The sequence below is a fragment of the Melanerpes formicivorus genome, unplaced genomic scaffold (assembly GCF_026170545.1).
Source record: "Melanerpes formicivorus ecotype bairdi unplaced genomic scaffold, bMelFor1.0.p_v2 SCAF_27, whole genome shotgun sequence".
In the NCBI taxonomy this organism is placed as follows: Eukaryota; Metazoa; Chordata; class Aves; order Piciformes; family Picidae; genus Melanerpes; species Melanerpes formicivorus.
In genome coordinates this window covers 561335-588755 of record NW_027142379.1, presented here as the reverse complement: position 1 = coordinate 588755, position 27421 = coordinate 561335, and the positions used below count along the sequence as shown (strand labels likewise).

Genomic DNA, 27421 nt, shown 5'->3' with positions numbered 1-27421 from the left:
CTGAGCCCCTCCAGCTGATGAAGAACAACCTCCAGGGACAGCCCAGCACTTGCAAAGGGCAGAAGAAATGCCCTAAAAAAGAAGGGCTCAAGAGCTGCTTGAAAAGCCCAGGGCTGACCCAGCAGGCAGGGGTCCCTCAGGATACCTCAGTGCTGCTGCAGATTTGGGCATGACTAAGAAGTCACACCCAGGATTTCAGAGCCCTGGGGCACACCGCGTGGGTAAGGGCAGGGGTTAGCAGCACTTGAAATCCTCTCTAGCTGCCAGATTAAAACACCTCACTGCCACCCAGCTTTTGTGCAGTAGAGCATGCCACAACTGAGCCTGGGTCCCCAGCCCAGGGCTGGAGCTTGACAGGCTGGAATCCTAGCACCAGATCAACCCATACTGCAATTTTTGTATGGAAACACCCCACAAAAGTCCAAGGAATGAGAGAAACACAAGGAGAGAATTCCCTGTCCCCAGAAAAGTGGCCCTGGGAAAGGTCTGACCATGCAGGATGCTGCAGGAGCCACCTGGGTGGGATGGCCTCTGAACAAGTAACCAGCAGGGTGTTTTGGCAAGTTGAAGACTCCCATGTATGGAGTTGCAGAAAGGGGGCACAGCAAAGCCAGGGATGGGTGGCCTGTTGAGCCCTCTCAGAAGGGACAGGACTCCCTCCTGCAAGTGGTGCTGCTTGCTCCCAGCTCACAAAGCACCCAGAGTTCTGCAGAGTAAGAAAAGAATTCACACAGCTAAGGTTTAATCCAGCAGCACCCTCCAGGCCTCAACCCATGAGGAACCAGCTACCTTGTTTGTCCTCAGAAGGTTGAGCCTGAGTTCTTCAGATCTGGGCTCTCTTGTTGCAAGCACTGGTGGCTGGCGAGCAGAGCCCCCAGCAGCTATCACCTGAGACCACTGAAGCCTGCAGAGCAGGCTCCATTTTTGGTATTACTGCAAATTCTGTGCTAAGCTACATTTGTGCAAATCCTCAGATCCCTGCAGCAGTTCCCAGGTAGGTTGCTCCAGCACATGCACAAGGCCAACAGTCAATCACCTTCCCAAGTGTCTCTAGAAAGTCACTTGGCTGAAAAAGGTTTCCAGGACACAGAGTTTTTTCTCCCACTTCAGAACAGCAGGCACCTGGCTGGAGTGAGCTCCCAGTGATCCAGCCCTGAAAACTTTTGTGCTGCTGAAAGAAACCCAGCAGGTCTCAGCAGCTTGTGCTTCACACCCAGGTTGGAGGAGGCAAACCCTGGATGATTTAACAGTCCTTCTCCCACAGCAGCTTGGAGGAGGTGAATTCTTTGATTAAGAGTTCACAGGTGAGAACAACAGATCACTAGTAGTCGGTTAAAACAAAGGCAAGTGCATCACCTCAGCTGGAGAACATCCAAAGAGGAGCAGGCTGCATCCTTCCATCCCAAACCAGCTGGAGGTCACCACACACCAAGCTGAGCAGCTTTGTTTTTACCTTCAGACAATGCCTTTGGCACCTCTCAAGCTTTGTGACTGAATTTGCTTCCAAAGTCAGCCAGTCAGAAAGTTGAGCAGCAGCCCTGCACTCAGCATCCTTAACGAGCAACAATGCTATTTGCTAACTGGGCTCCAGGAGGCTAAACCAAAGCCCTCAATCCAAGTGCAGGCCCAGCTGGACAAGAGAAAACACTTTCTTTGTTTCTCATAAAGAGGTAAATTAACCTGAAAATTGTGTTCATTGGTTGCCCAGGGAGGTTGTGGATGCCCCCTCCCATCCAAGGCCAGGTTGGGTGAGACCTTGAGCAGCTGGGTCTAGGGTGAGGCGTCCCTGCCCATGGCAAGGAGGTGGACCTGGATGATCTTTAAGGTCCCTTCTGACCCAAACCATTCTATTGTTCTATGAAAGTAAGGCCTTGAGAGTCCAGAAGAGGCTCCACCAACACATCAGCCACCTCCACACAGCTGCACGCTGAGAAGTCCCCCAGCTCTGAGGACTTGCTCTCAGCCCATCAGAGGAGCAGAGGCCACACTTGTGATGGAGCTGTGGTGTCCCAAGTGGCCAGATGTCATCTTTAGAGGCAGAAATGAAGTCGTCCAGCCGTGCACTCGCCCTCACCCTCAGTCTGCGGCTGGATTTGTCATCACAACACGGCAAAAGGCAACGGGGAGGGAGGGATGGCACAGCCAAGGTCCCTCCTGCAGCCGTTCCCTCGGTGACCTCTGGGAGCCGACAGACGCGCAGACAGACAGCACAGCGCACCCGCGGGGTGACAGACACAAAGGGGAGGAGAGTGATGGAAGAATGAGATGGCTCTTCTCCTGCCAGGGCTGCCCGGAGCAGCAGGCTCTTCCAGTGCCCTGCTGTCCACTGGGAGAGAGAGGGTGTGGGGGCTCTGGCAGGATGGTGGCTACATAAAGAAGAAGCTACAGAGAAAAGAGAAAAACAGAAAAGAAAAGAAACAGAGGTTCAGAATTGAAATGAGAAAGGGAGAGAGGAAACAAAAATGAGGAATAACATCTTAAAGGAAGTGATTCATGAAGGGAGGAGTGCACTGAGGAGGTGGTGTACAAACCAACTGCACCTCTCCACGTAGCTAACAACAGGACAAGAGGAAATGACCTCAGGCTGCACCAGGGAAGGGTTAGAGATCAGGAACGATTCCTTTGCTGCAAGGGCAGTCAGGGATTGGAACAGGCTGCCCAGGGAGGTGGTGGAGGCCCCATCCCTGGAGGTGTTCAAGGAACAAGTAGACATGGCACTTCAGGACATGGTCTAGCAGTCATGGAGGTGCTGAGTTGATGATCTTGGAGGCCTTCTCCAACCTTAATGATTCCATGATTGAAGACACCGTCCGACGTGGAGGGCAAGCTCACAACCACCACAAAAAGCAACAGAACAAACAGCAGCACAAACCTACAGAGGCACCTCAAAGGCACAAAACCACCTGCTGGGAATCCTCACAACGCTCTCAACCCTTCCTGTCACAGCCTCCCAAAACAGCAAAACCAAGAAGTCACAAAGGCCAGGTGAAGACCAAAGCATTTGGGTAAAAAGTGTATTTCCTCTCCCCTCTTCAAGCACTGGCACTCTTTGTACAAGGGACCTACAGCATGGGCAAGGAAGAGCTGAGCTGATGCTAGAAGGGTGATGATGCCATCTGTAATTCAATCCTCCCCAAACATTTTCACATCAGATAAAGTGACAACATCTGCCAGAGGCATACAGAGGGTTGGCATCAACACTGCACAGGGGGTACAGAGGCATTCAGTTACAAACAGTGTGTGTGGGGGGGATTTTCCAATAGCAAGGTAGGAAAGTACTACACCTATGGTTTAAGGCAATCAGGAGGTTTAGAGTGTGTACAGATACAACATTTCTACTGCTGTTCATAGCTTTATTCTCTGTCAGTTAAAAGAAAGAAAAGCCAAACGCAGCCCTTTGTCTTTGTGCAGCTCCGTGCTGATGGAAGTCACACGCTGCAAATGCAACCAGGGTGCTTGGAGAAGGGATGAACACACCCAGGCTTTAACACCACCTGGGAAGGGCAACTGGATTGCAATGGACAGCTCTGGTCTGATCACACACAAAAAAGCCATCTCCATTCTCCCCTGGACCTTTGAGGAGAAGCAGGATGAGACTACCTGGAGCAACACCAGGCTTGTTGAACAGAGACACTTCAAGAGACACCGAGCTCCTGGAGGGGATTTCAGGCTGTCAGAAGCACACAAAGGGGGTGGGCAGCTGACAGGAATTGCTATTTCCAGGCTGTAAAGCAGCCCAGGCTGGGTCACTGCTCGCTCCCCTCCCCAGCAGCACCATTTGGTGCATGCAGCTAACAGCCATAGGTTCAAAGGGCACCTTCTGCCCTCCCAGAAAGGAGCCAGGCAGCCCCAGTGAGGTTTGGGAGCCCAAACCTTTGCTCATCTCCACCCCTCTGGCTGACTGCTGGACACACACCTGCCCACCTCTACAGAGCAATCATGGCTGCTCTCAGTGAGCTGGATTTGGGCTGTTTTTCCATTCTGAGGAGGTGTTTTGTGCCCTGGGGGCACCAGCATCCCAGAGATGTGTTTCAGTGAGTTTTCCTGCCTTTTTTATATTATTGTAGGCTCTGAAACCCACCTGTGAGGACCATGCAGCATTATCAGCCAGCTGTGGTCACTGTGCCATGCACAGGGAAGGCTGCAGTGCCTCTCAAGCAGGGTGTCTGCCCATGCAACCCCGTCACAGCTTCACCAGCTGGCTTGCAGAGCAGCTGTGGTGGGCTGCTTTAGGAACTGGATGCTGTGCTCCCTGTGGCTCCTTCTCCACCATCTCAGCAAAAGCAGGTTACTGCAGAGGTGTGATGCTGGGTGAACCATGCCACTTGTAAAGAAGTGGACTCAAAAGCCAGCCTCCCCCCAGCCAAACACAGCTGGTTTCCTATCAGCAGTGAGGCAGGAAGGGTGAGCTCTCTTACTGCTCTACTCACATGCAAAGGTGAAAGCACACCAGCTAGATTGGAGTCCATAATTCACTCCATGCTGGGAAAAAAGGCATAAAGGAAAGACAAGAAGTGCAGCATCAGCAATAAGCTAACCATGGCCTAGGGGGTTAAGGGGAGAGTTATCAACATCTCCTTTGGCAAGAAAACCCAAACCAGTACCTTTAACTTGCACAAGTTTCTGGCTTATTCCCAGCTTCTCCAGAAGAGTTTGTTTTTTTGCTGGAGAAAGCAACTCAATCAAGAACACATGAATGCACTTGGCCTCAGCTTTCTGTCCAAAGGAATGGCAGAGAGTAGCTGGACTCAGCTGACTTCCCCTAGCAAACGTACCTCCAAGGGCTGTTAAATGAAGCAGGACAAAGAAACGTGAAAACGAAGTTTCCTTCTTGGCACCAGCTGCTGGTAATTAGGAGGAGGACATGCACAGAGACAGCTGAAGCAAAGCAATCTGCCACAAGCACTCAGTGATGTGCAGGATGATGTGGCTGTGAAAACCTCCTGCCAAAACCCAAGCTTCTTCCTTGACAGCTCGAGATTTAAGGAGCTGGCTTTGCCAGAAGCCTCAAGAACCAGCTGAGTTTTTCCTAGCAAACCTATTTATCCTGACAAGATGTGCATCATGGTTGGGAAGAGCCAGGAGGTGTGATGGAGAAAAAAAACCCCAACAACACAACAAACCACCACCAAAACCAGCCCAAACAACACAAACCCAACAACAAAAAAAGGGAAGAAAAGGCTCAACTGTTTTATTTCCAGCTTTTTTCATCTCCAATCAGTCAGGTTTTGCTGTCTGTCCAACACATGACATTTAGATATTCTCTTCCCAAAGCCATGTTCAAGCAGGGAGGGTTAAAAAGCAAGACAATCCCCAAACACACTCCCCAGTTCAACACTTCAGAGATGATCATTCTGCCTTTTGGGTTTGGTCTTTCCCTCCCCTCTCCCAGAGAGACAAGACATTTCATTCCAGAAATAAGAACTGCAGGGTGTGAGGCTTGGGTAGGAAGAGTGGTTTTTAAGGAAAGGAAGAGGAGACTACCTAGCTAGGAGGAGTGGAACGCTGGCTGGGCATCAGCAGAAGAGAAAGAAATGCATAAGGCACAGGGTAAGCATGGCTTGCCACTTCTTGAGAAGGATGGGAAAGACTCTGTCCAAAAAAGCAATGGTGTAGAAAAGACATTGATCAGACTCATCTCCACACCACGAGGGCTGGTTCTGCTACATCTCCTTTGCATGCTCAAAGGGCATTGTCCCTGGTGCAGGAGGGCTGGTGGGGAGCACAAGGTCCAGGCCCCCTCTCTGCCTTGCTGTGAAATTCTGGACTCTGCAGCTTTGCAAGCCTGTCTAGGTGTGTGTAGGCATCCTCCCCAAAAAGCTCTAAGAGGCCTCTGAAGGATATCTTCCACCCCACCCAGGCTTTTGATTCCATATGGGCTGCTCAGATCATGCACACTGGAGACCAGGTGCTCTTTGAAGTGAGGTTTCAATGGTCATGGCCAGGCAGGTAACAGATGGAAGGGGCAGTGAGAAGTGGTGCTGCTCCCAGCACCTGCAGTGCCGCTCGGCTCCCACCGCAGCATTCGGCAGGTAGCTGCTGGCCTGAGCTGGAGGGGTGGCTGCAAAGACAGGCCAGCAGGTGACAACCACCCCAAGCCAACCACTGGGATCAAGGCAGGCAAGGAACCCAGGAGCTAATAAAAACATCATGCAAATGTAATGGCATGCAAGGTCAGTGACAACTGTGGTTATCTACACACACAGCCTCCCCCCCCCCCCAGCAGTGGGACTCCAGTTGCTCTAACATCAGAAGGAGCAGGGGCTGGGTTAAACCCAGGGTCTGTGATCCCTGGGCAGCAGGAATTCCCCAAGGCTGGTTTCTGTGGAGCCTTCAGCACAGGGGACACTGCAGCCAGCTCTCCCAGAGCTGGATAGGCCACCAGCACCAAGGACCTGAACCAGTCAACAACGCTCACCCGAGCTGCTGACATCCAGCCCTGACTCTCAGTTCCACTTTGGGGCCAAGAATGATTTCCTGCTGCTGGTTTTGATGAGGGGAAAACCCATGGGATCATCACCTTGCTCCTTCCCCACCCTGGAGCTTCCAGTTGCATAGAGTCCTGCACCCAATCCTTCTCCCTTCTTGCTCCCACTATGTTATTAGGTGAGTTAATAGTTATTTGTGTTAAAAAATGGAGGAAAAAAAAGGGGGGGGAAAAAAAGAGACTAAAAGGAAAGAAAACAGATGGCAGAGACACATTACTGCAAAAGCAGGTGAATGCAGGAACATCCTTGGCTTGCCAGGCTTTATGTGAAGCTTGCACTGCAAGTTAAAAAAAAACAACAAGAAGAACAAATAAACAACAAAAAAAGAGTTAGCAATACTTGAACTCAAAATAGGAAAAATAAACCCCAAATGAAAAGGCAGCTGAGAGAACCAACACCAGCAACCTGCTCTGCTGGCTGGGCATGCAGGGGGGTGATGGCAGTCCAAAGGAATTAACCCTTGAGGCTGGGCTCTACTCCAGCCCCTGACAAGCAAAAAGAAACCTGAGGGGCAGCAGCAGCAGCGACCAACCAACCACAAAGTTAGCCAAGGTGGTGCCTTTAAGCCTCAGCTTTTCAGCCTGTGCTTGGCTAGGAGGTGTGGTTGGAGGTGCCCAGCTTGGGGCACCTCAGAGAGGTGCTCCTGGAGAAGGCTCTGTGCTTAGTTTAGCTTTACCCAAACTCAGGTATCTCAGCCCTGGGCACTTCAGCTTGCAGACCTGAGTCAGAGCCTTCAGGCAAAGCCCTCTCTCTGCAGGGTGTTGGGCCAGGCTCTGACATCATTTGTGTTGCAGCTCAGATTGTAGCTGTGCTAGGGCTCAGGGGCTGCTTTGGGACCAAGCACAGCAGTCAGTCAGCTCAGGGACTGCTTTGGGACCAAGCACAGCAGTCAGTCCCATTGGACTGGAAGCTGGTGTGTAGAAAGGGAACTGGAAAAAAAAGAGAATTTTCATCTGCTTTTGAAATCAACAGAAACAGAGCCCTGACAGATGGTCCCAGCTCCTGGGGGGGGGGTTTGAGGGTGAGCAAGTAACACAACAGCATGTGCTGAGGCATGCATGTGGCCATCTACCAAACAACAGGCAAGCACCAGAAGGCTATTTGCTGCTTCTAGTTGGTTTTGCCAGGAACCATCTGCAGATGGTTCAGGTTTGAAGCACAGTCCCACCCCAGAGCTACAGCAGGGACTCAAGAAGCACACTTAGCCCCCAAGCAGGAAAGGGTTTGAGTAGGTGTCTGTACTCCAGCCACCCAAATGCCTGAGGCATGCAGACGTGCTGTCCTGAGAACAGCACAGTTCTGCCATCAGCTGCAACAAGTTTAGATTCCAAGCACAGCAACTCCTGGAATCTGATTGCTTAAAGGAATCTGGATTGCTTAAAGAAAAGGGAACAGAGACAACCTGTTCCCACAGGAACTGTCTGGGTATCAAGAGGGCCAAGCTCTCCCTCAAGGAGTTCAGCCAGCAGCAGATTTTGCCCCCATCCTTCCCTCTGGCTTGCACAGCACAGCAGGAAGTCTCTGTTGTCCCAGTTGGAGAATTCTGCTCCCACCCTGAGAAAGCAGCATTCCCAGGAGTGACATTCTGGGGGGCTACCAGGACCGTGCACGGCAAGGATATCCTCTGGCACCTGCGCAAGAGCCCCGCAGTGCCTGTCAGCAGGGAGAGGGGGAGAGCCTTACCTAAAGAACCTGCAGCTTTTGGTTAGAGCACAAGGAGGAAGGTAAAGCCTTTAGGAAGCCCAAGGTGTGCTACAAGGCTGGAGCATCAGCATTCCCCTCTCAAGCCTCTGTTAGTAACTCAGACACTACGAAGAGTTGAAGCAGTTACAGCACCTGGTGTGGAGCCACACTGAAAGGAGACACTACAAGAAGTGCACGTTCCTCACGAGTGGGTTTCTGTGAATGCAGCAGCAAAGCAGACACTGTGTTTGTCCTGGTGCCTGGAAACACCCCTGCCTCACACCCACCACGCTGCACCTGTGCCAGCCAACTCCACAGCAGCAGACAGCACCTAGCAGAAGTCACTCAGCTCCTCAGACCGTTCTATACTGCACTGGTCTCAGACCCAAGGGGTGAAAACCACAACTGACTCCAGAGTTCTCAGATATTAAGCTGCCAACTCTGTGTGAGAGACAAGAAAAAGGGTCTTCAAAATCTTCTTTTCAAGGAATGGCTTGCCATGCCTGAACTCTCAGCTGGGAAAAGACCAATGTCTCAGCCTATCCTACTGAGAGGCATTGTGGCAGAAGGGTATTCCAGCATGCATGGGCCTCAGCTGCCCACAGGTGGTGTTCCTGCAGTGCAGCATGGCACTGCTGAGCCTCTACATGACCACTCTACCCCAGCAGAGCATGCAGCACACAAGCACTCAGTGTATCTCAACAGGCACCCCAGGCCAGGTTCCCAGCTGGCATGAAGCAGCATGGCTCCACAGGAGCTACATCATCAAGTTACATCAGCTGAGAAACCAGGCTGAGATCCTCCCCACCTCCCCTGGGGAAGCCAGGGGCAAAAGCAACAAGTAGCAGGCAAGGAACCAGCAGCAGAGACAGGGGACATGCAGAGAGTGCCAGCAGAGCTTCCCAAAGGACAGGAGGACATGGGTATATGGGCAGCACAGCAGACTCCTGCAGGCTGCAGGACAGCTCACACCTGGTTTCAGTTCATTGGTCAGCAAGGAAGAGAAGGGTCTGGAGCACATCCCTGCCAGCAGCTTGGCTTTCCCAGGCCAGCTCAGTGCTAGTCCAGCAGGTGGCTGCCAGAAGGAACCCAGCCCTTTGCTACAGCTGTCAGAAGCATGTTGCTGTTGGCTGGGGTTGGGAGATGGGGGGAGGTTAAAGAAGTGTTTTCCAGGGAGATTTGCTGCCTCACCATCATTACACCTCTCCCAACTGCAGTTAGCAACTAGTGCAGTGTGGCCAGAGAGCCCAGGAAGGACCTGCATGAGCATCCCCTTGCTAGATATAGAAAAAGCCAAGGAGATTGTGCCAGGAGGCCTGAGAGCAGCCTCTGTCATGGAAACCTGACCTGTTGTGCTGCACAAACCAGCCACACACAGTCCACCTCTGCAAAGTGTGCCTGGCTTCACTCTGCACATCACACCTAAGAGGATCTTGTGTTGTTCAAGCAGGGAGAAGTAGCCAGGATTGTCTCATAAATAGGGATCTCCTAATCAAAGCTGCAAGGAGGAGGTTCCACCAATTTGGACCCATCTAGAGCTTGAGGTTTCCAGCAGAGCTCTGCAGTGACTTAACTCTGAGCTCAAGTCAATGGCAGTGTTCAGTGGAGTTTCAGTTGAAGCAGAGTTAGGTCAATACTGAGGACATCTGGAAATCCCACCTCTAAATAGTGACAGACTCTGTTCACAGGTACCCTCAGTGCCTGCTAAACTGCTGGAGGCTGCAGGGCTATAGCCCCAGCAGACAAAGATGAAACAGTATAAAACAGTGCCCTTATTCTCACCAAAAGGTGTGGGGGGGTTAGCTTATGTCGACTTGATCCCACCACAAATGCCCTCTGCCTGCAATTATGGTACCATGAGAGTTTGGGTTTGAAGAAAATGAACCCAAAAGTTCTTTTCTTTGTCTTTTTTGAAGCTTCCAAGCCTCCACTTTAGGCACCAGCATTTCCCATGTCAAAATAACATGGTGGGTTTGGGTTCTGATCTGCTTCTACTTCCAACTAGAACCTTAAGGGATAGGAGCCAGAAACTGCTCTGGGAAGAAAGGAAGGGCAGGTAGAGAGCCCATTAGCAATTCTAGCTCAGGCAGATCAATCTGGGTGCAGTACATCCCAGAGCTGTTCTGGAAGATGCTGGATGGATCACAGATCAAACTTTCACCATCCCATTGCTCTCCCATAGCAGTCAGACTGTGACATCAAAGCAGAAGGCAGTCTTCTGGAGAACAATTAAGATCATGTCCCTGGCCCACCCTTTAGAAAAAAATACTTTATTTGATCAGGCTGATAAAAGCCCAGTTTCCAGTCTGGCAGTGGGGAAAAGCAAATACAGACATGCAGCAAGAAAGAGAAAACAACCTCCCAAACTGTAACAAACCCTACAAAGGAGGTGGGTGACACCAGCTTACTTTTTCTTGTCCTTGTCTTTCTTGGTTTGTTGGGAACCTGCCTGCTGAGCCTGTGACTGTAGTAGCTGAGCTGCTGCCTTCTTCTTCTGAAAGTTGTTCAGCTCTTCCTCAAGTTCCTTCTTTTTGTCTTCCACTTTTTTCTTCTCTTCTTGGTGAGTCCTCTTTAGATGGTCAAACTTTTCATGAAGCTGCCAGGACAGAGACAATGAGAATTGGATGGGAAGAGGCTGGAAGTTTCATCCCCATCCCTGGTAATGATGCCTGAAGTGGCTCTGCTGCATCACTAACAAGTCACTGGCCTGTGCCAAGTACTTTGTGTGAACAGCCCTGCAATTGACACACACAGATGGTGGGAATTTAGGTTGCTGAAGGAATACAACAGGTCTCTGGACACTTCCAAGCCTCCATGTTCCATGCCTCATTGTTTTGCACCTAGGGACTCTCTCGTGCAAAGCAAGAAACGTGGCCATGGCATGTATCCTCCTCCAGCTGTCCTCAAGCAGGGAATGCTCCTGTTCTATTTCAGAGGCACAGAAAAGTGTCAGAGGACTTGCGTGATGGGCAAGCCCAAGGCAGGACTGGGAACTGAGCTCACACTTGCCTTTTGCAGCTCTTGATGTGCAGCAAGCACCTCTGTGGGCTTTGTGAGGTGGATGCTCACCTCCTTCAGGCTCTCTTGGAAAAGTCCCAGCTGAAATCCTCCCACCCAAGTTACAGTCTACTCACATCTTCCTCTGCTTCCTTCTCCCTACAGTCTACTCACATCTTCCTCTGCTTCCTTCTCCCTACAGTCTACTCACATCTTCCTCTGCTTCCTTCTCCCTACAGTCTACTCACATCTTCCTCTGCTTCCTTCTCCCTACAGTCTACTCACATCTTCCTCTGCTTCCTTCTCCCTACAGTCTACTCACATCTTCCTCTGCTTCCTTCTCCTTACAGTCTACTCACATCTTCCTCTGCTTCCTTCTCCTTACAGTCTACTCACATCTTCCTCTGCTTCCTTCTCCTTACAGTCTACTCACATCTTCCTCTGCTTCCTTCTCCTTACAGTCTACTCACATCTTTCTCTGCTTCCTTCAGCTCTGCTTCCTTCTCCTTCACTCGCATGACAAACATCTGCCTCATTTCATCCTCCTTCTTCTGGAGTTCACCCAGGAATTCGTTCCTCTTTGCTTCATAAGTCTCTTGGAGACTGTTAAAAAAAAACAGAAAGAAGTCAAGCAGTCAGAGCTGTGTTTCAAGTAGAGTCATGAATTTCCAGCCCCTGGTGACATCACAAAACGTCAGAGGTCTGTGACAGGGACATGAGCACCTCCAGCAGAACCAGTCCAAGTTTGCTAGGTGGCAGCAGCGGGAGAGAGCTGGCTAGGACAGAAGGAGCACACTGGTGGGGACGCTATGGATCAGTTACAGGCTGGGTGACTGCTCTCCAAAATCAACAGCCACTAGGTAAGCATCTACAGCACTCCCTGGCTACTCACATGGTTCCTGATGTGTCCTCACTTCCCCCAGTTTTGCACTTGAACTGAGGAGATTCAGGACCAGCAGTGGGAGGGCAGGTGGGACACCTGGCTTTAGGGAGTTCATCAAGCATGACACAGCAAAACTGAATTTTCACTGCTTAATGCTAATGGATTCAGATCAGAGGCTTCATTTAGGCAAGGCCACCTTGGGAGACCTCTTTCCCCTTTAGCTGTCAAGGGAGGCTAAGCCTTTGTGAACAAGCAGCAGTGTTCCTCCTCCAAATGACCACGTAACTGGACTCCTTCAGCCCTTTATCCCCCCTCTGCTGCTTGGCATGCCTTTATTTCCCCAGCACTGAGAGCACAGCAACCATCTGGGACATAAAACACATTGTCCATGCACCCTCTGAGATTTTCAGAGCCTCCCAGGGATCCTGGATGCCAAAATTCCTCTTCATTTCATTCCTTAAATGGATTTGGCTACTCAGCCATACTGACAGTGTAGGAATGAGAACTATTTCCCCCCAGATGGTTCTCTGGAAATGCATTTTTTGCAATGTAAACTTCCCTGATAACCTACAGACACCCTGCCCCTGGAGGAACACATTAACCAGTGGAACATGCAGTCATAGAATGCTCTGGGTTGGAAGGGACCCTCAAAGGTCATCTTGTCCAATCCCCCCTGCAGTGAGCAGGGACATCTCCAACTGGATCAGGTTGCTCAAGGGTACAAGTTTGACCTTGAGTGTCTCCAGGGCTGGGGCCTCCACATCTCTGGGCAAACCATTCCAGTGTCTCATCAGCCTCATTGTAAAGAGCTTCTTCCTGATGCCTAGCCCAAGTGTTGGGTTTAACGCTGCTAATGGAGAGGCACTTTGGCTGCCTCCTCAGACACTCCACAGATGGGCTGCCCAGAGCTGCTCTTGCACTGGAGGATTCCCAGTTCCAGCTGACCATGCCAGCTCCCCACACATGGAAGCAAACATGCTGATTGGATACAAACAAAAGGGACCAAAAAAAGAAGTCTTCTCACGGGAGAAGAGGGCAAGAGGCAGCTTTGGATTCTTCACTACATCACCAGACAGCTCAGCAGAGAAAGAGCAGCAGACTCAAACTGAAACCTCCCTAAAATTCAGGCTTGGAATTAATCCTCTGACCGTGGGCACAGAGCTGAATTCTTCAACCCTTCTGAAGGGTTTGGCTGGAGCTTAGGGAAGGCCTGAGGGCAGCTTAGCCTCAGTGCTCGGTGAAGCTTAATCTGCAATTAGTGACACCCTATCCTAGGGAGCAGCAGAGCCTCAGGGACTGGAAGGGAAAGCTCTGCACACTGCTAACTGTACCCAGCACTGCAAACACCTTCCTGCAAAGCTCATGTCCAAAAACACAATGCCAGGGGATGGAAAAGCAGGACAAGGCTACCAGGAGTTAAATTGTCCCAGATTCACTGCTAATCCCAGCTTCAAGTTCACTCCAAGAACGACAGCGAGGTGCTGGGGCATGTGCAGAGAAAGGCAAACAAGCTGGGGAAGGGTCTGGGGATCAGGGCTGGGGAGGAGCAGCTGAGGGAAGGTGGGGTTGTTCAGTCTGGAGATGAGGAGGCTGAGGGGAGAGCTCATTGCCCTCTACAACTACCTGAAAGGAGGTTGCAGTGAGGCAGAGGTTGGTCTCCTCTCCCTAGTCTCAGGTGATAGAAGGAGAGGCAATGACCTGAAATTCTGCCAGAGGCAGCTTAGGTTGGAGATAAGGGAAAAATGTCTGCTGCAAGGGTGGTCAGGGATTGGAGCAGGCTGCCCAGGCAGGTGTTGGAGTCCCATGCCTGGAAGTGCTCAAGAAACCTGTGGCCATGGCACTTTGGGAGACAGTTTAATGGCCATGGTGGTGGTAGGTTGATGGTTGGACTCAATCTTGGATGGCTTTTTGAACCAAAACAATTCTAGGGTTGTAGACTTCAAAATCCAGCACTACCCTACAGCCAGCAAGCTTAATTCTCTACTGAAGTGACTCCAGCCTCCAGAGGAGCAAAGCTCTCAGAGACAGCAGCCCAGCAGCTCCAGGCTGCATGTGAAAACACACGCTTCCAGCCCTAAGGAACAGCAGTCCAAACCAGCTGGGATCCCTGCAGCTTCTCCCAGACAAAGATGACAAGGGAATGTGCTCCATGAGTGCATAAACATCTGGACCTAGATGACAGGAGTAACTTGACTCCCCACACACTGAATGGAGCCCTTGGAAATAATACTTAGGGAAAAAATACATCTTTGGGGTAAGTTGTTCAGAGCAACAGAGGAACCAGTGCACAACAGAGAGGGGACAGCAGAAGGGTCTCTCTGCAACAGAGGACCCCACTTCAGAACAGATGCCTACAGGAGTGGGCACTGGTGCTCCCTGCAGCTTGGAGAGGCAGTGGAGGCTCTGCCAGCAAGGTGGGTCTCACAACCACCCCCCCAGCCTCTCCCTTTCAAACCTCACCCAAGTACCTACACAGCACCTAAGGTTTGCTGGGGTCTTCTGCCCTACTGAGCCTGGGATTTACTGAAGACTCCCTGCTCTTGGCTGAAGTACAGTGGTCCCTGTGGCTCCCAGGGTCCAGACCCATGGCAAAGGTCTGCTTTTGATCCCTGGTGTCAAAAGGAAGAGCAGGAAGAACCAACCCTGCTGTCTGCCTCCCTCCTTTCAGATATCCATCAGCCTCAGCCAAACAGCTTGGGATCATGGGGTTTGTTTGTTTATTGGAGGGAGAAGGCACCCAGACCAAGCTGTTCTGAACCAGCATGTTCCAGATGAAGGAATTCTGTACATTTTCATTTCCTTTCTACTTATGGCTTGGTCAAGAGAGAGGCCTCATGCACAGGAAGCAATGGAAATTCCTCAGATTCCTCAAAGGGAAGGGCTGAGCCCATCTTAAGCCATGCTCTCCAGAAAGGAAATCCAATAAAGCTTCACACTTGGGCTTAGGAACAGAACTGGGCTCCACTGATGCTGGCAGAGCTCCTGTGCTGCAGAAGAAATGCAGCTGCATCAGCTCAGCAAGTCCCAGATGAAGCCCTGAAGGCTCCGTGTCGCAGCGCAGCCCTCGCTCAGCTCACCACAGAGGGCTGTTGCCCAGACACGTGGACACAGAGCCCCCACTCCTCCTCCTGCTCTGCAGCCCACCTGGCTCTCCCCTGCTGAGGGCCACAAATGAACCATGTCCCTGGCTGCACAGCTGCCATCCCAGGGTTGGGCACAGCTACTCCTGACACGTGGATGGGTGCTGGGGCTAAACCCACAGTGCTGCTCACTGAACTGGGACTGCTGTCCTCTGGGAGAGAGGGGAGCGTGGGATGCTGCTGAGGCAATTATTGGGGAGAAGTTGGGGAGGAATGGGAAACAGGAAATGAGAGCAGAAAACAAACACTCCCTCCCAGTTCCCACACAGCTGTTGTCCCTGGCTAATGGCATGGGCTTCAGACCAACAAAGCTGTCAGACAACATAAACTCTGCATTTAGGAACGAGCCAAACCTCAAGCATCAGAGCACGGCACCCTCTTCACAGCACACCTTGCAGCAGCTGTGAAAGGCTCTCAGGGAGTCAACAATGACATCTCTCCCAGGATCTCCTCTTCAGGAAGCAGTTATGTCTTAACACAAGTTGCCACCCTCTCAGCACAGATACAGCTCTGCTTTTCAAGCCCAGCAACTGTACGTGGCCCTGACTTGGGACTGACAGCTGAGTCTGCAGTGGAGGAAAGGGGGCACCTGACCATCTCAAACCCTGACCCTCAAACCCTCCTCCAAGGGAAAACTGTATCAGGAGGGATTTCTGAAGTGATTAACAAGCTTGCTAACCAGCAGCTTCACTCAAGGCTCCAAGATGCTCATGGTACTGCCAGCAGGAAGAAGAGCCGAAGCTTCCCTCATGACTGGACAGCTGAGGGAGAGTCAGCAGTGCATATTTGATGCAGCAGAGCAAGAGATGCTCAGAGAATGGCACAAAGAATTGGCTGTCAGCCACCCAGGATTTGCCTCTGCTTCCCCTGCACAAGCCCTAGGCCCTGAGGACAAATTGCATTGCAGGAGGTTTTCCCTCCACAGCCACGTTTTGGATCTCAGCTGCCCCAAGTGTCCACAGCTATTCCCTCCCTAGCAAGTATCAGAGCCCCAGCCCTCCAGCCTCTCTGGGTGTGCAGAGCTGCTTCCCCACCTGAAGGGCTTGCTGTCTGGGTCTGTGTCCTTGAAGCCCATCTCCTCCAGCTTGCAGCGCCTGTAGAGCTCGTAGTGCCTGGTGTGTGTCTGCTCCCTCAGGTCCTCCATGTTCACTCGGATCAGCATCTCCCGCAGCTTCACAAAGTCACAGTGGTTTTCATTTTCAACTGCAATGCAGACAGAGCATCCACAGGGAATGTTAACCCCAGCAGCCAGGTCTCCCCATTTCCCTGGACCTGAGCCCCAGTTCAGCAAGCCTTGGAGCTCTTCAGCCTGCAGCTTAATGCCTCGGTGAACCGGGGGTGAAACCACCGTGCTCCAGCACAAGCACCAGTCCCAGGCCTTTCACTTGCAAGATCTCCCTGCTGCCACAGAGCTCCAGCCTCTCCATGCATTTCTGCACCAGCAAGGTGGTGATGATCCACCTGCACACAGGGTTTCACTTCCCACTCTAAATCCACATCCCCAAAAGGGGCCCAGGTGAGGAACCAAGTAGCAGTGGGGACAGGAAAGGTTATGAGCAGACCCCACCAGAGATGCTGCACCCTTTCCATGCCAGCTGAGCTTACCAAGGAGCCCTAAACCCCTGCTCCTGGCATTAAAGGGAGGCAGCACGTGGAGCAGAACGTGGCTTCCCAGAACAGCTTCTATTCTGAGCAGGCTGTGGTGTGTCACCATCAGCCCCTGGGTGCACAAGCTGTTCAGTGGGCTGAAGGCTGCACACTGCAGCACAAGCAAATGGTCTGGGCACCCTTGAAGACAAGGGATAGAAGTTCTCTCTTTAGGATGCAACAGCAAGCAGCAGGCATCTCTGCTGCTAACAGACAGCTCTGGAGCCTGCCTCCAGGGACACAGCAAAGCACTCCAGCTGCTCCCCTTCAGACCAGAGCAGATGCCTCTGCAAAGGGGCAGTTCAGGGTCAGATCTTCAAAGCCACTCTGGTACCCAGCTAAATCTCTTTCTCTACCTGATCCTGGTTTTCTGGGAACAGCAGGATACATGTCAAGTCCAAGGCTTCTTTCCTAGCAGCAGGTTACTCCTGGTGCTACCCTGTGCTGTACACTGGAAGTAGCAAGTCTGAAGCTGCCTCAGGGTCAGCTTGTGAGCTTGTGTTGCTGAGAAAAGTCTCAAGTGAGCTTTGCAGAACTGCCCTGAGAACATTTCCCTGTGGCTTTCTGGGCCATTCCCCAACTCAATACACAGCAGCCCTGCACCATCTCAACAGCCTCAAGCTGTGCCAGGGGAGGTTCAGGTTGGACATTCAGAACAATTTCTTCCCAGCAAGGGTTCTCTGGCACTGGAAGAGGCTGCCCAGGGAGGTGGTGGAGTCCCCATCCCTGGAGGGATGGAAAAGAGTCATGGAGGTGGTGCTGAGGGATGTGGTTTAGTGGCAGCAGCTTCCCAGCAGTGCTGGGGTTGTGAGCTCTGGGTGAGTGGCTGGATCTCAAAGGTCCCTTTCAACCCCAACAGCTCTATGGTTATCTCAGCCCTGCACTACTCAGTGCTGGTTGGGAAGGCAAGGACCAGCTGGGTCTCCAACATCCTGGGTTGCAAACACAGCCCTAGCCCATGTCTGCCCTTGGTTAGACTTTCTGGGGGGTTTCACACTTGAGCTGCACATCCAGTTTCTGATACCAGAACAAGCCACACCAAGCAGCCAGGTGTTGAATTAGTTGTGCTCCCACATCAAGCTGAAAAAGCAGAGCACCTACCAACCTGCCCAGAAAATCCCTCAGCTGCATGTTTGCATTCAGGCTTCTGTGCAGGGTCCAAACCAAACCACTCAGCTGCCCAAGCCCTCCCTGCTGCCCAAGCCCTCCCTGCTGCCCAAGCCCTCCCTGCTGCCCATTCTTTTTTGCTGGCACAAAAGCATAAAGAACAGAGATTTCCATCTTCATTCTTCAAGCTACTTGTTTACCATCTCCTAGCAATGCTACCCTGCTCTCTCCCAAAGCAGCACCTCGCTTGTCATCACCACCCTCCCACCAAACCCCCTCCACATTTAGATCTAGGTTGCAGAGTCTTGATTTTAAGGAGAAGTCTTAGAGCTGTGATCTTGCTTTCTCAAAAGAGATTTTGATAAGGACCATCCAGAGATCAAAGCAGCTTTCATCAGGCTGAGAGAGGATGACAAGGCCTTATTTGAGCTTCCAGTAACATACCCTGCACGACACCCCAGGGGTACTGCCTGGCTTTTGCCATCTTGTTGCCAATCTTCACTTCTTCAGTGCTGCCAACTACAGCAAAAGGAAGGTGGACCTACAAAAGGAAAGGGACAATGAGGTTAGGGATTTCCTTTGCTGCCTTGCCAGGGATTGTTTCTGAAGAAAGCTGTTTACTGTGGCAGCCTTGCTGGGTTGAAGTTGCTAAAAGTCCCTTGCAATTCACCTCATGTTTCAGAAAGAGCACCGAAGAAACCTGGGTGAGAAACCTGCTCAAACTTACAGCCCAAAAATTCTGAAGTCCTAAAAGGACAAGAGAGATTTTTTCACAAGGCATCTTGGAAACTGGAACTGAATTTGAACAGAGAGGAAAACTCACTGCTCAACAATGAGAACATAAAGTACATCCTCCCAAGGAAGGCAGGCTAAAAATGCAGGGGGTTTCTGCTGCTAGAAACAACTGCTACAGCTTCCTCTTAAAGAGGGCAAAGCTGTGAGCAAGGGGAAGAGTGGGGCTGACCCAGCCCTGGGCTGACACATCTGAGTCACTGTCCCAGTCCCTCCATGGGTGTGGTGGTGACAATCTGGGATCTGCTCCCAGAAATGTGGCTGCTGCCAGGGGGCAGCTGGCCTCTCTCTGCCCCGTGGTGCTCTCCCTGCCTTAGCATCCAAAAGGGCTGGGTGCAAGCTCTGGGAGTGGGTGCCTTGCTGGGCAAGCTGTGGCCACAGGCTGGCTGGGAGGGGAAGGAGCTAAGGGGCAGACAAGATGATTGAGTGGTAAAGGAGCTTCCTGGCAGCCAGGCTGCAGCAGAGAGCAAAACACACACTGCACGCTGGCAGAGCTCTGTCTCTTCTCTCTGCCAGCTTCTTGCTGTCAAGAAAATACCAGACAGGGAAGAGAAGCAACACAGTAGTGTTGAGAGAGGCCAACATCCAGCTGGATGGGACAACTGCCCATCTTCAAACAGTGGTGCAGGGAAACTCTTCAAAGCCTTCAAAAGTTGCAAGGAAATTGCTTCACCTTGCTGCCTCTGCTCCCTCTAAAAAGGCAGATAACTTCATTCTTCACTTGCTTTGGGCTTGACATGTCCTCCTGAGTGTTCTGTGCCCTACTAAGGCCACCCAAGGGCCCTGTTAGCACTGCTGTGATGCAAGCTGCTGTCAGAAACCTTGTGCTCAGGTTCTTCCCCTGATGCTCTCAGGCACATTGAGGGGCAAACTGTTTCTCCCTGTAAGCCCCACCCCAGCCCTGTCTGCCCTCAAATCTCATCACTGGAGGAAGGGAAGGAGATGGAAGCCAGAGCCCCTGCTGCTGATGGCCACTGGCCCTGCTGAGAGCTGGAACATCACCAGTGATGCCCTCACTCCCACCGGAAAACAAAACAAAGGCTGAAGTGAATCAGCCCCTGCTAAGCAGCAAGTGGTGCTTGAGACAGGAAACCCAAACCCCAGCCCTTTGCCCTGACTTGTGCTGGGGCCCTGCCTCCCATCCTCTTCCTTCCCCAAGATGGGAATCCTGCACCAGGGGAAGGAGATGAAAAAAAAAGTGCTCAGAAAAGAATCATCTGTCAGACAATGAAGTACTCCAGGCCAAGCAGCCCATGGGTGACAGGGATGTCAGCTCCAAAAGCCTGTGCTCAGACTGCAGTTTTAAAGCCAGAAGCATCATGGTACAATGTGCCCTAGCACCAGGGGTGAGCCCATGCTAACTAAGGTAACAAACATACACTCATGGTGGCATTGATCTCAGCCACTGTCTCTTCATCCGTTGGGAACTGGTAGATCTGGACACCATTGCTGACCAGCTCGCTCATGATTTTGCTCTTGAACTTGTGCAACTCATTCTTGGCAATGGTGTCAGCCTTGGCAATGATGGGGATGATGTTCACCTGCAAGACAGAGACAGCACCTCCAGATGAAGGACTGCAAGACAGAGACAGCACCTCCAGATGAAGGACTGCACGTGCTGCTGTGTCACTGGGAAAGGACAGAGCAGCATGCACCCCACAGCAACAGCCCTGTAAGTGCCACCAGCCACTACCCAGCTCAGCAGAAGACCTTCCCCAGGACTGCTGCTGACAGCACCACAGGATTTTCAGGCAGCAGTGATGATGGCCTTAAAAAGAAGTCAAATGCAATTTGGCAACGTGCTGCTTCCTGTCGTGTTCCCCTCCTCATCCGAATTGGCTGGTCAGGAAATGCTGTCATAGATTAAGAAAAGGAAATTACCATCCAGGCTCTGCTCCACACCACAGCAGGCTGCAGCACTGCAAGAGACACACTCAGACCTAGCAGCCTTTCATGGCTCTTTGCTTGGTTTCATCATCAGGGGTGGGCAGCAGTGCTGCTGTTAACCCCACTGGAGGGGTCTGCATTCACACTTCACACAGGGTAGGGGCTGACACTATCACCAGCATGCTTCCTCCACCTGTATGCCCTCTCATGCTCCCAAACACTGCTCCACTGCAGCACTGGGGATGATTGCTCTCTAAGAGAGGATCCACCAGGTTAACACAGAGCTGAGAGGTAAGCTGCTGCCACCCTTCCCTGGACAGGCTGTTTGCAGCACCGGCAGTAGGATGGCAAACAGCAACATCATCCAGGAGCTTGGTACCCCCAGAGCAGCTGGGTGGACTGAGGCACTGCACAAGTGTCTGCTTTGCTGGGAGAGGACAAGAACACATTAGGAGGAGGAATTCTGCTTTCTTTTCCTTCCTGCCCCCTTCAAGATGGGCAATTTCTCCTTCTGATCTTGCAGGACTTGGCTTTTCCTTGCAACAGCAGAAAGAAATTGTAGAGATGATGTTGATGATATTGACCCATATGAAGGGCTTTTAACTACAGTACTTGAAAATCCTCTTAATTCTGCTTAGAGGATGGCCTGGAGTTATGCAATCCCCCTTTGACATTCATGTTCTGCCTTTTGGCAATCAGCTCACTTTGGGTAAATCTCCATAACCCTATTTTAAGTGGAGCAGAGCAGGCATCCTTCTCCATCACTGCATAAACCCCAATCAATAGGTCACCCTGGGAAATAAAAGAGCCACTGTCATCACTTATCTTCTGCAGAATCAGGATTCAGTGAGCCAAAGGTGCAAGGTGGACTGATTTGAATTGCTTAAATCATGATGTAGAGAAGCACAGAGGAAGCTTAGTTTAAAAACCTCAAGTTTTACATCTGTCCCTTGGGTAATTTCCCCAGAAAAGAGACAGCATCTTCTGGCAGGCATCTGGTGAAAACTCCATGGTTTACACCAAGCCTGGTTCCCATTCTTGCTGGTCAGGGGAGCAGCTGAGAAGGCACATGGTGAGTAATGCATTTATTCAGATTCTTCTTTATCAGCTCATGGTTAGAGTAACAGGAGATCAAATCACTGCTCGTGTCTAGCTGGATGCAGTCAGAGCATGCAAACACAGCATTTTGATTTGTTTTGCATCGATTGGGAAGATGACCTCAAGTGCTTTTGATGTAATTCTCATCTCATGCATGCTTACTGACTCAGGTTTGGTACCAAAACCTAATTAACCTGATGGACAAAGTGAATCAGAGATGGCAACCACGTCTCTGAGGGCCAGAGCCAGCAGAGCCCAACCTCAAACTCTGATTTCACAGGATGCTTGGGGCTGGAAAGGACCCCTGAAGGCCATCTAGTCCCACCCCATGTCATTTATAACATGAGCAGTAAGTACCTTGCTGTCAAGCTTCTTCATGGTGACCAAGTCTAGGGACTTGAGGGAGTGCCCAGTCGGTGCAATGAAGTACAGGCAGGCGTGGATTCGGGTGTCGTGGTAATTGAACAGGGACCGCTTGATCTTCAGCTCCTCCTGCAAGTAGGCTTCAAACTGTGCATCGATGTATTCTACTATGGGCTTGTAGCTGGGGAGAGAAAACCACAGGGCACTGAGGGACACTCACAGAACCACAGAATGCCCTGGGCTGGAGCTCGTCTCGTCCAACCCCCCTGCAGGGAGCATCTCCAACCAGAGCAGCTTGCTCAGCACCCCATCAAGTTTGATGTTGAATGTCTCCAGGGATGGGGCCTCAACCACATTTCTGGGCAACTCATGGCTCTTCTGTGCATTATGGAACAGGTGTTGCTTTCAGGACCCCTCCTGCCCAACCTGTTGCCCCTCCTTATCCAGTGTCTCTCCACTGTGTGCAAAGGGCATATTAACAAGACAAAGTGGCACAGAGCCTGGACTTCAGGTGCATGGAAGCCACACAAGGCTGCTGCTGCCCTGCAAAAGAAGGTGCTTTGCAGTCTCTCCAAGCAAAGCCTGAGCTGCTGCTCTGCCAGTGTCCCTGAGAATTCCCTGATAGAAGGCAATTTAAACAGGACACCACCACCTGCCATGGCTTGTGCAAAAGCCTGTTTGTGATCTTAAAGAAAGGGGAGAGTCACAAAGGAACAAAAGGAGCTTGCAGGAGTTGAAGCTTGCAAGCAAAGCTCAGGAGATAACTAGAGAATGCACTGGGGGGAAACAGTACAAAAAGGACTGGGAATGGCTTGACATTGTGCCAGGGGAGGGTTAGGCTGGAGATGAGGAAAAATGTCTCTGCTGCAAGAGTGGTCAGGGATTGGAGCAGGCTGCCCAGGGAGGTGGTGGAGTCCCCACCCCTGGAGGTGTTCAAGAAACACGTGGACACAGCACCTGGGGACATGTTTTAGTGGCCATAGTGGTGTTAGGTGGATGGTTGGACTCAGTGATCTCACATGGCTTTTCTCACCCAAACAATTGTGTGATTTTATGACTCAAACCAGGAGCAGAGGGAAAATCCCACCCACTACAGTCATATGTGTGGGGACACAGCAGGAAGACAAAAGCTGTCCCTAAGCCCTGCTGCCTGTGACTGCTCCTCTTTCTGAGTGCCCAAGAGAGAAGCTGGAGGGCCTTCACCACCAGCACTGCTGGCTCTTGTCAGCCAGCTGGAGCAAATGCAAAGTGACTGGGCAGTAACAGGCTGCAAAGCATCCCTGCTCCCAGCACCTGCTCCTCCTCCCAGAAGCTTTTGTTCTTGCCCAGAGCATATGGCAGGGGCTGAGGTGCAGAGCAATCCCTCCAGCCAGCACGTGCCCCTCACCCATTGGGCTCTGCAGTGTTAGTCAGGGGCAGGAGCCACAAAATGGGGACAACAGTTGGGGTTTGGTGTCATGCAGGAAGGAGGGGGTACAGAAATCAATCACCGTGGAAGCTGTTGGACATGTCTACAGTTTTCCTCATGGAACAGGAAGCAGATCCTGCTCACTCTCCATGCTAACAGAGATCCTGGAGGGAGCTCTGATGTTAAGGTGCCCTCAGCTTTTGTTCAGTGTGCCTATCCCTTGGCAAGGTGCAGAGAAGAGGATCACAAACACCACTCCAGAGGTAGCTGGGATGACTGCAATGAGGCAGGTATGGCTCCAAGACATGGGCAATGTGTTAATTATCCATGATCACACAATGATCAGTTTTAACAGTGCAGCAAAAGTCCATATGGATGGACACAAGGGACTGTGTAGGCTGCCCAGAATATCTACTTGATGCTCACAAGGTGGAGATCAGCAGCTGGGAACAATGGAGAAGTAAAACCCACTTGGGCATGCCAGGGTGGTATGAACAGGAGCTGTGAGCTGGGTTGCAGCTCTCTAAGAGGTGCAATGTAACTGCAACTTGAACTTGTGCTTTCAAATATTTACACACTTCAGCTCAAGCAGAGACTCCAGCTGAGCTGCACAGAGACAAGGAGGGCAGAAGCACCACTTCTGTAGCCTGGCTGCTCTGCTTGTCCCTCACTTCCTGGTCACTTGTGCCTGTCTGGTGGGGACAGCGACGCCAGCCGCCTCTCCCGGGCCAGGAAACACACCAGGGCACACCGTGCCAAGGATTCCTCCTGCTGACAGACAGACAGACATCAAGGTACCTGTCATCTTTGTTGATCTGATCACCAAACCCAACTGTGTCCACGATAGTCAGCTTCAGCCGGACGTTGCTCTCCTGCAGCTCGTAGCTCCTGGCTTTCAACCTCACGCCAGGCTCGTTGTGCGTCGCAGGCTCGCTCTCAAACTTGGTGTTGAACAGAGTGTCCATCAGCGTTGACTTGCCAATGCCAGTCTCCCCTGAGCAGACAGAGGCTTGGGTTAGTGTGCTCTCACTGCTCCCCACCTGCTTCTCAGACACAGGAGCTGTTCCACTTGGGTAGCAGTGAATTACCCTTTGTGCAGGTGGCAAAAATAATCCCTGCGGGAACAGATGGCTTTGGAGACTGCCTCCATCCTTACCAGTCCCCCAGCACTGAGCCAGGGACTAGCAGCAGGTGACAGGACTAGTATCAAGCATTAGGAGAGGAAATTGTGCCAGGGGACATTGAGGTTGGTGATTAGGAATTTGTTTTTCCTGCAGGAGTGGTCAGGGATTGGAAGAGGCTGCCCAGAGAGGTGCTGGAGTCCCCATCCCTGGAGGGGTTCAAGAAATGTGTGCACATGGCACTTGGTTTAATGGCTGTAGTGGTTCAAGGTTGGACTCAATGATATTGGAGGTCTTTTCCAGCCCACAGAGAGAGGCTGGAAAAAGATGATCTTTAAGACCCTTCCAGCTCAAGCCATTCTATGATACCCATGATTTCCAGCTGCACAGTATCCACAGAGTGCCAAGGGAGCAGGCACCTCTCTACAGCCAAGAGAAGAAGCTGCCTCCCCAGCTTTCACCCTCTGAACAATCTGGGAGCAGTGACACAGTACCTCAGGTTCCAAACCCAATTTGCAGCACCCAGATGAGGCACAGCAGAGAACAGGTGACAGGCTTTGTTCTCCAGTACCTATCTGGAGACTAAACCCAGCAGTGTTTCCAGCTGGAGGAACTAAGAATATAACAAGGTAGGCAAAGCCTGGAAGGGAAGGAATGCAATTTGAGAAACAGCTTCTGTGCCCAACCCAGAGAAAGGCAGACTTAAATTAACATTGCTTCAAAAATACATTGAGCTCCCAAGTTAGCCCAGCTTGCTCATGGGCAGCCCATGGGATAAGCAGAACCACAGGATGATCAAAAGGGGAGATTGCAACAGCTGAAACCATCTGTTTTGAGGCTCAGGGGACAGGGTAGAGCAAAGAAAAAGAGGGATGCTGTATTTTAGCCTGGAGCAGCTCTAGGAAGAAGCTGTCACTTCCCCAGTCCCCACTGGCTAAGACCTTGCCCTCTGCAGGGGGCAGAAGCTGCTAACTCAAGGATTTGTCTGCACCCCTTGGCACGAGCTGACCACTCAGTGGTGCAGGATGACTTACCCACGCAGAGGATGTTGAAGCAGAAGCCCTGTGATGTTGACTTGTTGACCAGCTGATCAGGGAGGCTGTCAAAGCCCACATGGCCAGAGAGGGACAGGTTCCTAAGGTCATCATTCTGTAAGACCAAGAAGAAAAGCATTTAAGAGGGTTACAACACTCCTGTTAAGGAAAGATTGTGCCCAGCCCTGTTAGAGCTCTTCAGTTTGCCTCCTAACCATGCTCTCCTTGTACTTCTATGAAGATCTTTGCTGAGGGACTCAGGAGCTAACAACCCCAATATCAAGGCACACAAACACCACCAGACTGTTTCTCTATGCCTACAACTAATAAACCATGACCCTGCAGCAGCCTGCAACACCCAAACATCGTATTTCTGAGATCTCTGCATCACCTCTCCTGAGGGGTGCCCAAGGATTATCTATGCAGACACTCAGAAAGACACAGTGAAACATGGTCACAGCTGTAGACCAACTCCTGTTCAACTGCTGAAGGAGCAGAGTGTTTTCATGTCCCCTGTACACACCTACAGCAGAAAGCTGCCAGCCTCCCTCTTCAGGAGGGGAGAAAGCAGGGCACTGCTCCTAGTGTTTCCTGCGTGACCCTCAGAGCTCCCTGTGCTGCTGCTCCATGCCTTCAGCAGATAAAAAGTCAGGCCAGGCACTCCAGAGATGCAGATCATCCCTCAAGACCCACTCCTCCTCCTGGCTGCCTGGGGGGCCTGAGCTAATAACATCAAACCCTCCCCAGCTCTCCTGTGGAGGGTAATGAAGCAGCACTGACCGCGCAGAAGGGAGGTTTGAAACAACTCCAAGAGTATATTTAGGACTTTTCCACAACAGCTGGACAGTAATTCAGAGAGACTTGGAACAAGCAGCCAGCCCAGTTCTGTCTTCCCTGACAAACTGCAGATATGCCAACAGAAAACAATGAACAACAAATAAACAAAGAACAAATGCTGACAGCTTGATAGACCTAGAGCAGCTCTGCTGTCATGTCACAGGATCACAGAATGCATCAGGTTAGAAAAGACCCTCAAAGGTCATCTTGCCCAACCCCTCTGCAGTCAGCAGAGACATCTCCAACTGGATCAGGTTGCCCAGGGCACCATCAAGCTTGGCCCCCTCCAAGGATGGGGACTCCACCACATCTCTGGACAACCTGTTCCAGTGTCTCACCACCCTCATTGTGCAGAACTTCCTCCTGACATCCAACTAAATCTCCCCTGCTCTGGCTTCAAACCATTGCCCCTCATCCTATCATCACCACAAGCCCTTCAAAACAGTCCCTCCCCAGCCTTCCTGGAGGTCCCCTTCAGATATTGAGAAATGCAGCTCTAGGGTCTCCCTGGAGCCTTCTCTTCTCCGAGCTGAACAGCCCCAAATCTCACCAGAGGAGAGTGACAGAATCACCTCTCAATTTCACAGCAGTTTTCCTCCAAAGATACTAACCTTTCTCCAACCCCAAACACACTGCTGAGTTAAACACACTCGTGGGCTGCACAGTCTGGAAGCACCAGCTTCTCTTCCACCAACTCAGTGGGCTTAGGACCAGACATGGAAAAAGGACCTGTCTGGTTGTTAGAAGAATCCCCAGCGGAGGAGGAAGACTTCCCACTCTGCACAGTGGAAGGAGAGCCTGGGGTTTGTGCAGGCTGTGAATGGGTTAAATTAAGCAACTGTAGCATTGGTGTTCTGAAAATGCCAGTGGGCTTGGGGTATGATTAAGTAAAAGGCAGCTCAGAGCAGATCCCAGAAAGCAAGAGGTGCTCATGAC

At 51.4% G+C, this 27421-nt stretch overlaps 1 protein-coding gene across 4 annotated transcripts in view; it reads right to left on the bottom strand.

Annotated features, from left to right (window-relative positions):
* Positions 1–721: 721 nt before the first annotated feature.
* The window catches only part of SEPTIN11 (septin 11), a 54393-nt gene continuing 27693 nt past the window's right edge, over positions 722–27421 (bottom strand). Inside the window, exons 2-11 of one of the 4 annotated variants that reach the window (XM_068153792.1) lie at positions 25649–25763; positions 24292–24487; positions 22080–22266; positions 20117–20278; positions 18390–18486; positions 16226–16394; positions 11639–11771; positions 10580–10767; positions 8325–8387; positions 5166–6765 (exon numbers count right to left, since the gene is read on the bottom strand). In XM_068153792.1, coding sequence (XP_068009893.1) covers positions 8354–8387; positions 10580–10767; positions 11639–11771; positions 16226–16394; positions 18390–18486; positions 20117–20278; positions 22080–22266; positions 24292–24487; positions 25649–25763 — 1281 coding nt within the window. In that variant the 3' untranslated portion in view covers positions 5166–6765; positions 8325–8353. Of the gene's footprint in view, positions 2383–5165; positions 6766–8324; positions 8388–8411; positions 8613–10579; positions 10768–11638; positions 11772–16225; positions 16395–18389; positions 18487–20116; positions 20279–22079; positions 22267–24291; positions 24488–25648; positions 25764–27421 lie in introns of those variants that run through there. The other 3 variants (XM_068153794.1, XM_068153793.1, XM_068153791.1) reach the window with 3 other exon arrangements.